This window comes from Eleginops maclovinus, chromosome 18, assembly GCF_036324505.1.
Source record: "Eleginops maclovinus isolate JMC-PN-2008 ecotype Puerto Natales chromosome 18, JC_Emac_rtc_rv5, whole genome shotgun sequence".
Taxonomy (NCBI): domain Eukaryota; kingdom Metazoa; phylum Chordata; class Actinopteri; order Perciformes; family Eleginopidae; genus Eleginops; species Eleginops maclovinus.
This window is the reverse complement of record NC_086366.1, coordinates 678,803-694,017: the sequence shown is the minus strand read 5'-3', so window position 1 is coordinate 694,017 and position 15,215 is coordinate 678,803. Positions and strand designations below refer to the sequence as shown.

The 15,215-nt window shown below is 48.3% G+C and overlaps 1 protein-coding gene across 2 annotated transcripts in view; it reads left to right on the top strand.

Annotated features, from left to right (window-relative positions):
* The window catches only part of LOC134880118 (tumor necrosis factor alpha-induced protein 2-like), a 34,618-nt gene that overhangs the window by 11,393 nt on the left and 8,010 nt on the right, over positions 1 to 15,215 (top strand). For both annotated transcript variants that reach the window (XM_063906844.1, XM_063906843.1), the window contains exons 2-9: positions 2,384 to 2,882; positions 2,967 to 3,202; positions 12,742 to 12,971; positions 13,046 to 13,312; positions 13,466 to 13,584; positions 13,668 to 13,782; positions 13,890 to 14,000; positions 14,643 to 14,743. In XM_063906844.1, the coding sequence (XP_063762914.1) occupies positions 2,416 to 2,882; positions 2,967 to 3,202; positions 12,742 to 12,971; positions 13,046 to 13,312; positions 13,466 to 13,584; positions 13,668 to 13,782; positions 13,890 to 14,000; positions 14,643 to 14,743 (1,646 nt within the window). In that variant the 5' untranslated portion in view covers positions 2,384 to 2,415. The remainder of the gene's footprint in view (positions 1 to 2,383; positions 2,883 to 2,966; positions 3,203 to 12,741; positions 12,972 to 13,045; positions 13,313 to 13,465; positions 13,585 to 13,667; positions 13,783 to 13,889; positions 14,001 to 14,642; positions 14,744 to 15,215) is intronic.

Sequence of the window (15,215 nt, the reverse complement as noted above, 5' to 3'; positions counted from 1 at the left end):
CCTTCTGCAGATTTCCTCATCACATAAACACTGAGCTCACCCACTGTGTTTGAATGCATCAAACTCACTGAACTAAAAGTGTCCTTCGTGCTAAATATCTTTATAGCTTTCACTGACTTTACATCTTTTTGGCAGTGTGATTGGTCAACCACTTAGAGAGGCCCCGCCCCTTAGCCTAGCCAAAGTTATTCTGATAATTTGATGCATTAAAGAGTTCGGCTGTAAAGCAGGGACCCCTGTCGCCTGTCAGGTAAAACTAATCTTTTATTGGTGTCCATAAAACGTCTCCAGCAGGAAAGTGCTTATCTTCCTGTCTGGAGAAAAACCTCCAACAACCAACGGTAATCCCCTGAATATCCCTTCACAGTTACATGAATACTTGACTGTAAACTCTACATTTCTACGATCCACAAAGGACTCCTTGAGGAATGAGTCCTTGAAAAGGTTTTTACAGGTGCTTTGGAAAGTTCCAGAAGTCCTTGAATGTTCCCCAGTTTCCTTGTAAATGACTGACAGCCAATCAGAATTGAGCTTGTTCTTTTGCCATGGCTTAAGTATTATGGGTTAACGTAGTTAAACTTTATTTAATGGGCAGTACAGTAGGGGTGTGTGTGTGTGTGTGTGTGTGTGTGTGTGTGTGTGTGTGTGTGTGTGTGTGTGTGTGTGTGTGTGTGTGTGTGTGTGTGTGTGTGTGTGTGTGTGTGTGTGTGTGTGTGTGTGTGTGTGTGTGTGTGTGTCTGTGTCTGTGTCTGTGTCTGTGTGTGTGTGTGTGTGTGTGTGTGTGTGTGTGTGTGTGTGTGTGTGTGTGTGTGTGTGTGTGTGTGTGTGTGTGTGTGTGTGTACTATTTGTTGTGATGAAATGCAACATGTGAGTCTGCGAAACATAGGAAGTGAAGATTTTAAATGTATTATTACACAGCTTAGGTGAATACTGACCGTGATGTCAATAAAAAAAGCTCCATGCTGGGTCGACTGTGTGTGTGTGTGTGTGTGTGTGTGTGTGTGTGTGTGTGTGTGTGTGTGTGTGTGTGTGTGTGTGTGTGTGTGTGTGTGTGTGTGTGTGTGTGTGTGTGTGTGTGTGTGTGTGTGTGTGTGTTGTGTTGTGTTGTGTGGTGTGTGTGTGTGTGTGTGTGTGTGTGTGTGTGTGTGTGTGTGTGTGTGTGTCTGTGTGGGTTTTACTGTAGTTATACTTTATTTTATCTTCCCAAACCGTGGTTTAGATAATTGGGTTATGAGGTCAGAGTGAGCTGTTTGATTCAATCCTTCAGGACGTACCTCCAGTTCAAGTGTTATTAACTCTGTCATATTCAAAGAAACATGAGCACATAGGTGGAGAAAACCCAGGTTCTCCTCTGATTGGTTGATGAGATGGTTACTTGATTGACTGATTCATTCCTTGACTAATTGGTTGGTTGGTTGGTTGATTAATTGATCCTTCTTATAATATGGAAACAACACAATTGAAAGAGGTAGTCTCAGCTCAGAGCTTCAAACAGCACGGTGATATCTGCGTAGTTGCTCTGACTGTACGAGGCGTTCATGGGAACTTGGAGTTTTGACACAACCATGCCAAATTACATTCAGCACATCCCTCTTCCCGGAGGATTTGCGTCACAGCAGGTGCGTTATCTGACATTAAGTCATAAAGATTAACTGACCGTCTCCGTCAGGGTGGGGTCTTATCAGCAACTTCCCCCGGAGTCTGAACCCTGCAGGTGTGTGTGAGGTCAATGACAGGTAACTCTCCCAGCAGCACGGATGAGTCCTCAGCGTTTCATTTTATGATTGAAATATAAAATGGTCTTTATCTGTTTTCAATCTTTCCTTGGAATAGTTTATGAATTGTAAGGTGTCCTTGGGTGCTTTGAAAGGCACCTCTAAATAGAATGAATTATTCTTAATTATTACTGCAGAAAAGAGACGCTGGAGATAGTAACATAAGGAGGCACACATATTCAAAGACAAGGCAACATACAGGTTACCCCCCATCTCCAAGAACCCTCCCCACTTCATTACTAAAGAAAAAACAAAGTGGTTGTTCGGTCGATCGGTCGGTCAGTCGGTCGATAGGTCGGTTTGGTTGGTTGGTTGGTCGGTCGGTCGATCGGTCGATCAGTCGGTCGATAGGTCGGTTGGTTGACTGGTTGGTTGGTTGGTTGGTCGGTCGGTCGGTCGGTCAGTCGGTCGATAGGTCGGTTTGTTGGTTGGTTGGTCGGTCAGTCGATCGGTCGGTCAGTCGGTCGATAGGTCAGTCGGTCGATAGGTCGGTTGGTTGACTGGTTGGTCGGTCCGGTCGGTCGGTCGGTCGGTCGGTTGATTAATAAATAGTCTGGTTGAGTGATTGATAGATTGATTAATCTGGCTCTCTCCCCTCCCTCCCTAGGTTCCTCCCTCCCTGCCCCCCCCCCCCACATCATGCCCATCCTCAAAAACCTCCCAGTGCGCCTGAAAGGCGGCGGTCCGACTCTAGAAAACGCTTGGATCCTGCGCAGGATGAGCCTCAACATCACCCCCCACCAGCACAACCCCTTCGACAACGACGATGACGGCCTCCAGGGGAACGGAGAGCGATGGTCACCCGGTGGCTCGCTGCTGGACGGGGACGTGCAGCGAGACCGCAACCCGTTCGAAGACGAGGAGGACGAGAACGAGGCCAACGAGGGTAAGAAGGGAAGTGGAGGCGGAGGTGGAAGTTCGGGGAAGGGATCGTTCAAGTTCAAATCCCCGCTGAAGTCTCTGGGGAAGCTGGGGAAGAACCTGAGGATGTCGGCGAGGAGCAAAGGAAGTGCAACGCCGTCGCCCCAGGGGTCGCTGCAAGGAACGCCTTCCCCTGCAGAGAAGAAGAAGAGGGGGAGGAGGAGCTCCGAGGGAAGCCTGCTGAGGTAAGGACGGGGGAAGACAGTTGTTGAGGTTAAGGTCTGTCTTTGGGAGTTTGACGCTGTGTTTTGTTTCTCCGTGATCGTCAGGTTTGCCGGGAAGTACCGCGACTCCCTGAGCTCTCGTAAGGAGTCGTTCACTAATGGAGAGACGAACTGCGCCGACAGCGAGGGCGACTCCACCAGCCGACGCTCCTTCATGAAGATGGTCGGCCTGGGGAAGCTGAAGAGGGAGTCCATGAACGACCACTCGTCCCTGGGCCCCGAGGAGCAGCCGGTGCAGGAGGAGGTGGTGGAGGAGGTCAAGCCCAGAGAGCCACTGTCAGGTAGGCAGGGTGGGGGGGGGCTTTACATTTTGTCTGATACAACAACTGTGTGCAAGGAATACGTTAGGACTATAACTTCTAACTGGACTTTTCTTCACTGTGTGTGTGTGTGTGTGTGTGTGTGTGTGTGTGTGTGTGTGTGTGTGTGTGTGTGTGTGTGTGTGTGTGTGTGTGTGTGTGTGTGTGTGTGTGTGTGTGTGTGTGTGTGTGTGTGTGTGTGTGTGTGTGTGTGTGTGTGTGTGTGTGTGTGTGTGTGTGAGATAGATTGGGCCAGTCCTGGAAACTTTCTCAGGGCGTCCATTGTTTATCACACCCTGTTTACTCTGCTATTTTGTAATGAATGATTTAAGTGTGTGTGTGTGTGTGTGTGTGTGTGTGTGTGTGTGTGTGTGTGTGTGTGTGTGTGTGTGTGTGTGTTCTCAGTTCGCCCACACCCTTGTTTACATGTAAAAACACTTGTATTATCCCCACTGTGTCGTACTGTGACAGATATATCTACACAAACCTTCATTTTTTTACTCTGTCTGAAATGTTTTCTGGTCTTTCTTTAACAACGTGATCACATGACTCCTGATGTCACTGCAGATCTGCTGGAAGCTAGCTCGCTAACGTAGCTAACATTCAGATAGACTGACAGACACTTCCAGCTCTGAGACAGAGACAGCTTTATGATCCTGAACGTCACCCAGCGTCTCTCTTTAGTGTCCCCTGGTCTCCAGCTGTGTGCGTCTCTCTTTAGTGTCCCCTGGTCTCCAGCTGTGTGCGTCTCTCTTTAGTGTCCCCTGGTCTTCAGCTGTGTGCGTCTCTCTTTAGTGTCCCCTGGTCTCCAGCTGTGTGCGTCTCTCTTTAGTGTCCCCTGGTCTCCAGCTGTGTGCGTCTCTCTTTAGTGTCCCCTGGTCTCCAGCTGTGTGCGTCTCTCTTTAGTGTCCCCTGGTCTCCAGCTGTGTGCGTCTCTCTTCAGTGTCCCCTGGTCTCCAGCTGTGTGCGTCTCTCTTTAGTGTCCCCTGGTCTCCAGCTGTGTGCGTCTCTCTTCAGTGTCCCCTGGTCTCCAGCTGTGTGCGTCTCTCTTTAGTGTCCCCTGGTCTCCAGCTGTGTGCGTCTCTCTTTAGTGTCCCCTGGTCTCCAGCTGTGTGCGTCTCTCTTTAGTGTCCCCTGGTCTCCAGCTGTGTGCGTCTCTCTTTAGTGTCCCCTGGTCTCCAGCTGTGTGCGTCTCTCTTTAGTGTCCCCTGGTCTCCAGCTGTGTGCGTCTCTCTTTAGTGTCCCCTGGTCTCCAGCTGTGTGCGTCTCTCTTTAGTGTCCCCTGGTCTCCAGCTGTGTGCGTCTCTCTGTAGTGTCCCCTGGTCTCCAGCTGTGTGTGTCTCTCTTTAGTGTCCCCTGGTCTCCAGCTGTGTGCGTCTCTCTTTAGTGTCCCCTGGTCTCCAGCTGTGTGCGTCTCTCTGTAGTGTCCCCTGGTCTCCAGCTGTGTGCGTCTCTCCTTAGTGTCCCCTGTCTCCAGCTGTGTGTGTCTCTCTTTAGTGTCCCCTGGTCTCCAGCTGTGTGCGTCTCTCTTTAGTGTCCCCTGGTCTCCAGCTGTGTGCGTCTCTCTTTAGTGTCCCCTGGTCTCCAGCTGTGTGCGTCTCTCTTTAGTGTCCCCTGGTCTCCGTTGTGTTGGAGCTTCTTGCAGCGTTTGGTTTCTGCAGCTTTAGTAAACTGCTCATGTTTCCTCTGCTGAATGTTCTCTAGATGCTGCATGTGTTGAAGAGCTGCTGCAGATGTTCCTGCATGAGTTCTGATTTGTGTTTCTATATCTGCATCCTCTCTGAAGCTGCAGAGTTCCTCCTGATGGAGGAGTTTGGGACGTTATAGAGTGGTTGCACCTTTTCCCCCCTCTTGTCGGAGCAGCTTTACAGAAAACAGTTTTAATGAAAGGGACAGGCCTACTGTTATTACTGTAAACACACACACACACACACACACACACACACACACACACACACACACACACACACACACACACACACACACACACACACACTAAATGTGGACTGCTGTTTGTAATATATAATAGCATACAGTTTTATATAAGGACCCTCTGTTTGACTGCAGGGAATCTTCTGGATGTTCAGGTGAGGACTTGTTTTCAGACGCTAAAGAACCCCGTATCAGCAAATAAGGTGTGTGTGTGTGTGTGTGTGTGTGTGTGTGTGTGTGTGTGTGTGTGTGTGTGTGTGTGTGTGTGTGTGTGTGTGTGTGTATGTGTCTTCTGTTTCACTGCCTGCTAAACAGGATTAAAGGGGTCAGAGCTGTTTGTACCTGCATCAGTGCTGTGTATTGTTAACACAAACGCAAACACACACACACACACACACACACACACACACACACACACACACACACACACACACACACACACACACACACACACACACACACACACACACACACACACACAGACCCCTGATGTAATAAAGGAAGACCTCAAACTGTCCTGATGTCTGAAATATTCGACCCTTTTTGTAAAAGAATCACCTGTAGAGTAAATGGTAATGTGGCTCTTAAGTGAACGTGGTGTCAGTAGACATGAGAATGAGTCCTGTAGTTCTCTGACCTGTGTGTGACCCTCTCTGACCTGTGTGTGACCCTCTCTGACCTGTGTGTGGCCCTCTCTAACCTGTGTGTGACCCTCTCTGACCTGTGTGTGACCCTCTGCTCGTTGTGATCAGGCGTCCTGGATTCTAAACGCTCTGCACGGCAGGAATTCAGCGTCAGATACCTGCAAACCGTCTATCTGATAACAGGAGACCGTGATGTCAATAAAAGAAGCTCCAAGCTGGGTCGGCTGTGTGTGTGTGTGTGTGTGTGTGTGTGTGTGTGTGTGTGTGTGTGTGTGTGTGTGTGTGTGTGTGTGTGTGTGTGTGTGTGTGTGAGTAAATGGTAATGTGGCTCTTAAGTGAACGTGGTGTCAGTAGACATGAGAATGAGTCCTGTAGTTCTTTTACCTGTGTGTGACCCTCTCTGACCTGTGTGTGACCCTCTCTGACCTGTGTGTGACCCTCTCTGACCTGTGTGTGGCCCTCTCTAACCTGTGTGTGACCCTCTCTGACCTGTGTGTGGCCCTCTCTAACCTGTGTGTGACCCTCTCTGACCTGTGTGTGACCCTCTCTGACCTGTGTGTGACCCTCTCTAACCTGTGTGTGGCCCTCTCTAACCTGTGTGTGGCCCTCTCTAACCTGTGTGTGACCCTCTCTGACCTGTGTGTGACCCTCTCTGACCTGTGTGTGACCCTCTCTGACCTGTGTGTGACCCTCTGCTCGTTGTGATCAGGCATCCTGGATTCTAAACGCTCTGCACGGCAGGAATTCAGCGTCAGATACCTGCAAACCGTCTATCTGATAACAGGAGACCGTGATGTCAATAAAAAAAGCTCCATGCTGGGTCGACTGTGTGTGTGTGTGTGTGTGTGTGTGTGTGTGTGTGTGTGTGTGTGTGTGTGTGTGTGTGTGTGTGTGTGTGTGTGTGTGTGTGTGTGTGTGTGTGTGTGTGTGTGTGTGTGTGTGTGTGTGTGTGTGTGTGTGTGTGTGTGTGTGTGTGTGTGTGTGTAAACAGCTGGGATGTGTTGTGGTTCAGACCCCCCTGCACAGAGAACAAGAGATATTATGAAATCAAATATTTGTCCGAGCTTCTCTTTAGAGGGAGCTGAGAAATCTCCATCTGACCTCCATCTGACCTCCGTGTGTGTGTGTGTGTGTGTGTGTGTGTGTGTGTGTGTGTGTGTGTGTGTGTGTGTGTGTACTATTTGTTGTGATGAAATGCAACATGTGAGTCTGCGAAACATAGGAAGTGAAGATTTTAAATGTATTATTACACAGCGTAGGTGAATACTCGATTGTGATGCGAGGTTGTTAATATTCGCTAGCAGACTGTTGCTAAGGATAACAGACCGTTGCTAGGGAGGATCAAGGGACTGTGTGCAGTCATATCCCTCCGCAGGAAGAAGTCCGGTCGGTTACATCACTGGAATATTTACTGAAAATGTATTTTTATATATTAGTGGAGAGCAGGAAGCTCTGGATTCATGATGGACGAGAGGAGGGAGGAGTTTAAAAAGCGCTGACGTCAGAGGAATCAACAGACGAAGAAGACACCCTAGTGGCCAAACAGTGGTACGACAGCCACAACACGTTTCCCACTGACTTACATTAGGAAACAGACGTCTGTAAATCAGAAGTAGGAACGCTTTTACAGCCTTCATTTGAAGCATTGGGTGTTACAGTTGTAAAAAGCCCTAAAGATTAATCAGAGTTCATTTATATATATTTATTTTACATTATATTAAAATCACATGTCACTTGTTACACTCTTTTATCCAAAGCAACTTACACACTGAGTACTGAGGACGATCACAGGAGCGGCTGTCCTCATAGAAGATAAGAAGGACCGTTAATAGTCGCTGTAGGGAACTTCACGCGCAGGCAGCAGCAGAATACGAAGAAGCACAGATATTACACATGGAATTTATGAAATGGATATCTGCTTATCGTTGACTCTATAACCCTGCAGCAGCAGAGTCTGAGTGGTGTCTTCACTTAACATTACGCGGCTATTTCCGTCCAGTACCATTAAAACACCCTTCACTGATTTTTATTCAGATATTTTATAGTATTTTGTGATATTTTAAAATCCTTATGGCGGACAAAGCCAACTTGAATCCTTCCAGGTTCCTAAATGGTGCAGCAACAACGTTCTTTCAAACAAAGAAGGAATTACTGATGATTATAATAACAATAGGCAATAGTATAGAAATACTTCCTTATCCCCTCTATGTTGAGATACATCTGAACGTTGAAAATATTGAGATATAAATGACCCAGAAGCCTTACAAAATAAACCCACCCTCTCGGGTTGCCATTTCTTTACCTTTAGAAATAGTGATCATTCCTGGAGGAGTACATTTTAATTCCTAGATAACTAAAATACATGATGAATCATAATGAGTATTTTTCATTTGAGATGTGTGGATGTGTATGCAGCATCATAATAAGAACACACATCTTGGATCTCTCACACTGTCACCTTGTTGTTATATCATTCTGTAATTTGCCTTAATGTTTAATTTACCCATATATGAGATCACCCAAACTGCCTAAACTTTAATATGACTTCCTGTTCAGAGGGTGGAGGAGAGGATCCTGCAGAGAGGAGCATGTTTGGAGCAGCTGTGCCTCCAGGACAGGACTTTATTAAATATCACAGCTGGATACATTTCCTCTCTGAAGGGACTCCTCACAGTTTATAAAACACTCAAGAGCAACTTTAGCCGAGTTCTTCCACCTTCCTGTTTCTACTCTTAAAATACTAAGACTTCATTAAAAAAGAATAACTATAACTTACTTCTAACATATTTTACTGTGATATTTCATATGGACATGAGTAACATATCTGAGTTCCTCTTACAGTACCAGCTGCAGCTTCTGTTTCCGCTCCGAAACTCTGAAAGCAAATCCACTTTAACGTCCAGAGCTTTTAGTGAAGGAACGACGAGCAGAGAAAAATGTGAAAGCAGAGCTCAGATTACACACACACACACACACACACACACACACACACACACACACACACACACACACACACACACACACACACACACACACACACACACACACACACACAATACAGCTATTGTTCTCACACACTTCTGTTGAGTATGTATATTAGAGGGACCTCAGAAGGTGAATCAGCACTAAACTGACGCTCCTCCTCAGGTGTTTCTGAGCAGGTGAATCATGACTCAGCAGTTTCAGGTTTCACAGAGTTGAACAGGATTCAGCAGACGTGTTCGGCTCGCTTCAGATACTTGAGTCAGACGTTGAGGAGCGGAAGAGAGAATATTCAGCCTCCTGATCGGCAGGTGTTTTATCTACCTGTTAAACACTCTGATCATATCAAGTGTTTTAGTCAAATCTGATCTGAGGCCAGTTTTAATAACTCTGTAGAGTCCGGTGGTGTCGATGCTCTGCTGTGAGGAGAAACAACCTTTTAGACAAAACAACGTTGTGATTTTGAGAATAGAGCCAGAGTTGTAGGAAAAAAGTCAACAAATTGAATTTTTATATTTTGAGAAAAAAATCAGAATTCTGACATTTTTAGAAATTTGAGATTTTCTGAAAAAGTCAGAAATTTGAGAAAAGTCAGCGCACATTATTTTCATAACTTAAATATTACTTTCTGAAATGAGTTGAAATAAAAAATCTGAATTTTTAAAAAAACCTCATAATTTCGATATTTCAGGAAAAAGTAAAAAAAATAGATTTTGAAATAAAATTCGGAATTCTGCTTTTTTCAGAATAAGGTCAGAACTTTGAGATTTTCAGGAAAAGTCCGAATTTTTAGGAAAAAAACCACATGTTATATATTTGGAGTAAAAGTCAAAAGTCAGGTTCTGCTGCTTCTGCTGCTTCTGAGGGTTTTGAGGGGTTCTGAGGGGTTCTGAGGGTTGTGGTGGTTCTGATCATTCTGATGGTTCTGAGGGTTCTGATACTCTTGCTGGTTCTGGTGGTTCTGATAGTTCTGCTGGTTCTGATGGTCTTGCTGGTGTTGGTATGCGGCCGTTGTGGGCGGGGCTTCATCCCTCCAGCTGGAACAGATTTCCTCTAGATGGATGAAGCTGAACAAAAAGAGCTGTGTTTCTCAGACAGTGTGTGTGTGTGTGTGTGTGTGTGTGTGTGTGTGTGTGTGTGTGTGTGTGTGTGTGTGTGTGTGTGTGTGTGTGTGTGTGTGTGTGTGTGTGTGTGTGTGTGTGTGTGTGTGTTGTTATAGCTGTGTTTAACAAGCTCCAGTGTCGTCTGGTTTAAAGGTGCTCAAAGTGCTGACATATCACTTTACAGTGGACGCACCCTGTGTGTGTGTGTGTGTGTGTGTGTGTGTGTGTGTGTGTGTGTGTGTGTGTGTGTGTGTGTGTGTGTGTGTGTGTGTGTGTGTGTGTGTGTGTGTGTGTGTGTGTGTGTGTGTGTGTGTGTGTGTGTGCGTGGGTGGGTGTGTGTGTGTGTGTGTGTGTGTGGGTGGGTGTGTGTAACCTGCACACATTATCACAGCACATTTTTCACTTAGACAGAGGTAATAGAGAATAATTCTTCTACCACTTTCAACACTCTACCTGATAGGCTAAGCGGGCGGGACATCTCTGAGTGGTTGACCAATCACAACAGAGTCGACCAGCTAACCAATCAGAGCAGACTCTGGTTTCAGACAGAGGGTGAAAAGAGGAGCTGCAGCACAGGCAGTATGAGAAAAATAAAGAGACATGTCCCAGTAGAGACACAGAGCATGGAGACATGTCCCAGTAGAGACACAGAGCATGGAGACATGTCCCAGTAGAGACATTAAAGCATGGAGACATGTCCCAGTAGAGACACTAAAGCATGGAGACATGTCCCAGTAGAGACACAGAGCATGGAGACATGTCCCAGTAGAGACACAGAGCATGGAGACATGTCCCAGTAGAGACATTAAAGCATGGAGACATGTCCCAGTAGAGACACTAAAGCATGGAGACATGTCCCTGTAGAGACACAGAGCATGGAGACATGTCCCAGTAGAGACACAGAGCATGGAGACATGTCCCTGTAGAGACACTAAAGCATGGAGACATGTCCCAGTAGAGACACAGAGCATGGAGACATGTCCCAGTAAAGACACTAAAGCATGGAGACATGTCCCAGTAGAGAAACAGAGCATGGAGACATGTCCCAGTAGAGACACAGAGCATGGAGACATGTCCCAGTAGAGACACAGAGCATGGAGACATGTCCCAGTAGAGACACAGAGCATGGAGACATGTCCCAGTAGAGACACTAAAGCATGGAGACATGTCCCAGTAGAGACACTAGAGCATGGAGACATGTCCCAGTAGAGACACAGAGCATGGAGACATGTCCCAGTAGAGACACAGAGCATGGAGACATGTCCCAGTAAAGACACTAAAGCATGGAGACATGTCCCTGTAGAGACACAGAGCATGGAGACATGTCCCTGTAGAGACACAGAGCATGGAGACATGTCCCAGTAGAGACACAGAGCATAGAGACATGTCCCAGTAGAGACACTAAGCATGAGACATGTCCCAGTAAAGACACAGAGCATGGAGACATGTCCCAGTAAAGACAACTAAGCATGGAGACATGTCCCAGTAGAGACACTAAAGCATGGAGACATGTCCCAGTAGAACATTAAAGCTGGAGACATGCCCAGTAAAAGACATTAAAGCATGGAGACATGTCCCAGTAGAGAATAAAGCATGGAGACATGTCCCAGTAAAGCACTAAAGCATGGAGAATGTCCCTGTAGGAACACAGACATGGACACAATGTCCCAGTAGAGACACAGAGCATGGAGACATGTCCCCGTAGAGACAAGCAGAGCATGTGAGAGCATGTCCCAGTAGAGACACAGAAGCATGGAGACATGTCCCTGTAGAGACACATGACTGCCAGCAGAACTATGGTCCCCGTAGAGACATTAAAGCATGGAGTTTAAGACATAGTGAGACCCCCAGTAAAGATTAAGCATGGAAATGTCATGAGACATAGCATGAGACAGTCATAAAGACAAGCGTGTCCCCTGGTTTCTGGAACACGCCTGTAATAAATAACGTTTCCAGTCAAACCACTAACAGACGCAGAATAATCTCACAGGAAACGGGCCTCAATTATTCATCAGAACGCTGCAGCAGCCAGATAATACACACTGCAGGAAACACACACACACACACACACACACACACACACACACACACACAGGAAGAGGCTCATCTTTGAACTTGGTTTTATTTCCTCCTGCAGCATGGAGACCTCAGAGGTCAGAGGTCGTGGCGTTCATGCGTGGGTAGTTCAGGTACATGTGATCCAATTCATCCAGGGAGACGCTGCCTTCAGGGTCAGTAATAAGACACTCCTGCACCGCTTATAACCCTTCACTGGTCCCCGTGCAGGACCTCTGCGCTGTGTTTTCCCACAGTTAGCGGCAGCGTCTTGTCTTAATGCGACGCTGTGACATCACTGTGACCCGTCAGCCCGGATGATGTCATCGCTGACAGGTCCTCTGACCTCAGAGCAACACCCTGCTGTACCCTGGGAAAGAAGTCAACATTACTTTATTTCCTCCCTGGGAAAAAGTTCCTGCCCACAAAGAGTGCCAGACTGTCCACCCTCAGTGTCTCCCTGCAGCCGTCAGACTGACCCCCCCCCCCCCATAAAGACCATCACTGTTGTGCAATATAAATATATCCCATAGCTAGCTGTGCTATACTTCCGCCTGGCTGCATCGCTCTGAGTCATTGCAGATATTCCCCTGTCTGAATATGAATGAGAAACTGATCTGTATTCTGTGGGAACCTCCGTCCTCTCTGATGTTCAAATCAAACGCACCTCCTGCCGAGCTGAGGGTGCGTTTGTTTTCCTACGGGACCTGAAGGCAGCCGCTAATGCTAACGCGTCGCTGTGACCTCTGGTGACCGTGCAGTCCGGCAGAGTGTTTGTTCTGACCCGCTCCCTGGTTCTCCTCAGTGCTGGAGATCCTGCAGCTGGTGAAGGGGCGGGACCTCCTGCTGGCCGACAGCCACATCCTGGAGCTGGAGACGGAGGTGAGCGGGGGGGCGGAGGCGGAGGACGGCGGGCGGAGGAAGGCCAAGGACGTGGAGCTGCTATACGAGGAGCTGCAGAAGGAGCTGTGGGCCGTGGTGAAGGAGTCCCTGCGCTGCCCCACGGCGGGGCCCAACCTGGGGCTGGTGGTGCAGGTGAGGGACCTTACAGAGGGGCGGTATTAACATGTTAGCTCTGCTGGCTGAGTAACGTGACTCTCACTCTTCAGGTGCTGCAGCAAGAGGAGCAGGCCGACAAGGACTGGGCCGTCAGCGAGGTGGCGGCCCCCGGGGGTCCGAGGCCACGCAACCTGAAGCAGCGCTGGGGGGAGGCCGTGAACGAGGCGGCCGACGGCTCCCTCCCCCAGAAGGCCGAGTTCACCGCCGGGGAGCTGGCGGGGTATCTGGACCGGATCCGGGCCCGAGTGGTGGAGGACCTGGGGGCCGCCAAGAGGAACGTGGTGTCCATCTACCCCGAGGAGTACCAGCCCTTCTTGGTGAGGAGTGGTCCTGATCTGGGCCCTGAAGGCAGCATCAGGGTTTAGGACTCTTTATTAAACCCATGGTCTTCCAGACATCCTGGGGTCAAAGGACCGCTAGCTAGCATAGCGATGGATGGTCTGGTGTTGACTTCTGACCTCTGACCTCAGGTGTACGTGCAGAGCTACCACCAGGCGGTTGCCAGGCGACTGGAGGCCATCACCGACAACCAGCTGGAGATCACCGACATCTACTCGCTGCTGGACTGGCTGCACAACATCTACAACAGGTACCATCAGGTCCAGATCTCACCTTGGGGGCCGCCTTCATTCACTTCCTGTGTGTGTCGTTTCACCTGTGTATTTGTTTCAGGGATGTTCTGGGGACCGTGTGCATCACCAGCCCCTTCAGCCGGTCCCAGCTCAGCCCCCTGCTGCCCACAGAGACTGTGGACCGGCTGGAGCTGGATTGCCTCAACTCCGTCAGGGTGAGACACAGAAACACACACACACCTGTTCCTGTTCTGCTTGTGTGTTCTTGTGAGGACATGTGTGTGAAGGTGCGTTTGTTCTCCCTCCCGGCGCCGCCCTGCAGGCCACAGTGACCACGGAGCTGAACCAGGTCTTGGACGAGGAGGAGAAGAGGTGGATGGAGACGCTGCACATCGAAGAGTTCCAGATCACGCTCGCCAAGACCGTCATACAGGTCTGTGTGTGTGTGTGTGTGTGTGTGTGTGTGTTTTAATAATGTTTATTTTTATTGGATCAAGTGTAAAAACAGAATGGTGGATTCCTGGGTTTCATTAAGTTAATGAGAGTTTCCTTGATCGGCAGCCAACGTCAACTACAAGCACTTCCTCAAACACACACACACACACACACTGCTGCTGTCCTCTAGTGCCTGAAAGAAGAAGCACAAGAGGATCAGGGAGGTTTTTTCAAAGATCTCTTGCTTGAATCTGTTTTAAAGATGAGATTCAGACGTGCATGTGGGAACATTTGCATTAAACGGGTAAAAAGTGATGATAAATCTCACCTGTTTTTTTAATGCTCCTCTCTTCCCAGCCTGTAAGTACATGGTGTTAAAGTAAGTCTTTATCTGAGGGCTGGACTAATGCCTGGGACCATAACTGCCATCATAACGCAATGGAAGAGTTAATTAGTGCTCCAGGAAATAGGACAGGCCTTAGACTGGAAGCATTTCTACTCAAACTCCTGAAGTGTTGGCAGCTAAATACCCAGAGTCCTTTATCTGAAGCCACTGGACTGTGATGCGTTCATGTGCCGCTGGTTTCAATGCCTGTCTGAACTGGAGGTCTCTAACCATGATGTGGTGTTTGTGGTCCAGCGGTTGCAGGTGGATCTGGAGCGGTCCGCCTCCATCAACAGGAGTCTGGGATCCAAAGTGGCTCAGTGCAGCCTCAACGGCCTGGCAGACTTCCTGTACAGGTACTGCAGAAGCTCCACGTTCTCAGTCACCGTATCACCGATGTCAGTCTGTGCGTTTAAACTAAATCTAAGTCTGGTTTTATGGTTTTGTGTCCTCGCTGTTCTGTCTGAATGCATTTCAGACAGACAGCTCACCTGTTCCATTAATATGTTTATTACAAACAGTATATAGTTTGAGTTTGGCGTCTAGGCTCGGGCCTCATCACTCCACATACTAACACAGAATATTGAGTGATGATTAGATAACTATCCCCCGAGCCTACAGGAGGAAGCTGGGGAGGAAGCTGGGAGGAAGCTGGGGTGGTGGAGGGGCAGGCGAGCATCGCCAACGTGAACGCAGCAGCGAGGTGAACACATCAGCAGCGTGGAAACAGCAGCAGTAGCAGCAGCTGCATTAGCAAGGCAGAAGTAGATCCAACAGCTTAAATAGAGCGCCAGATTAGGAGACTATGTTTGGATGGTTGCCAGAGTG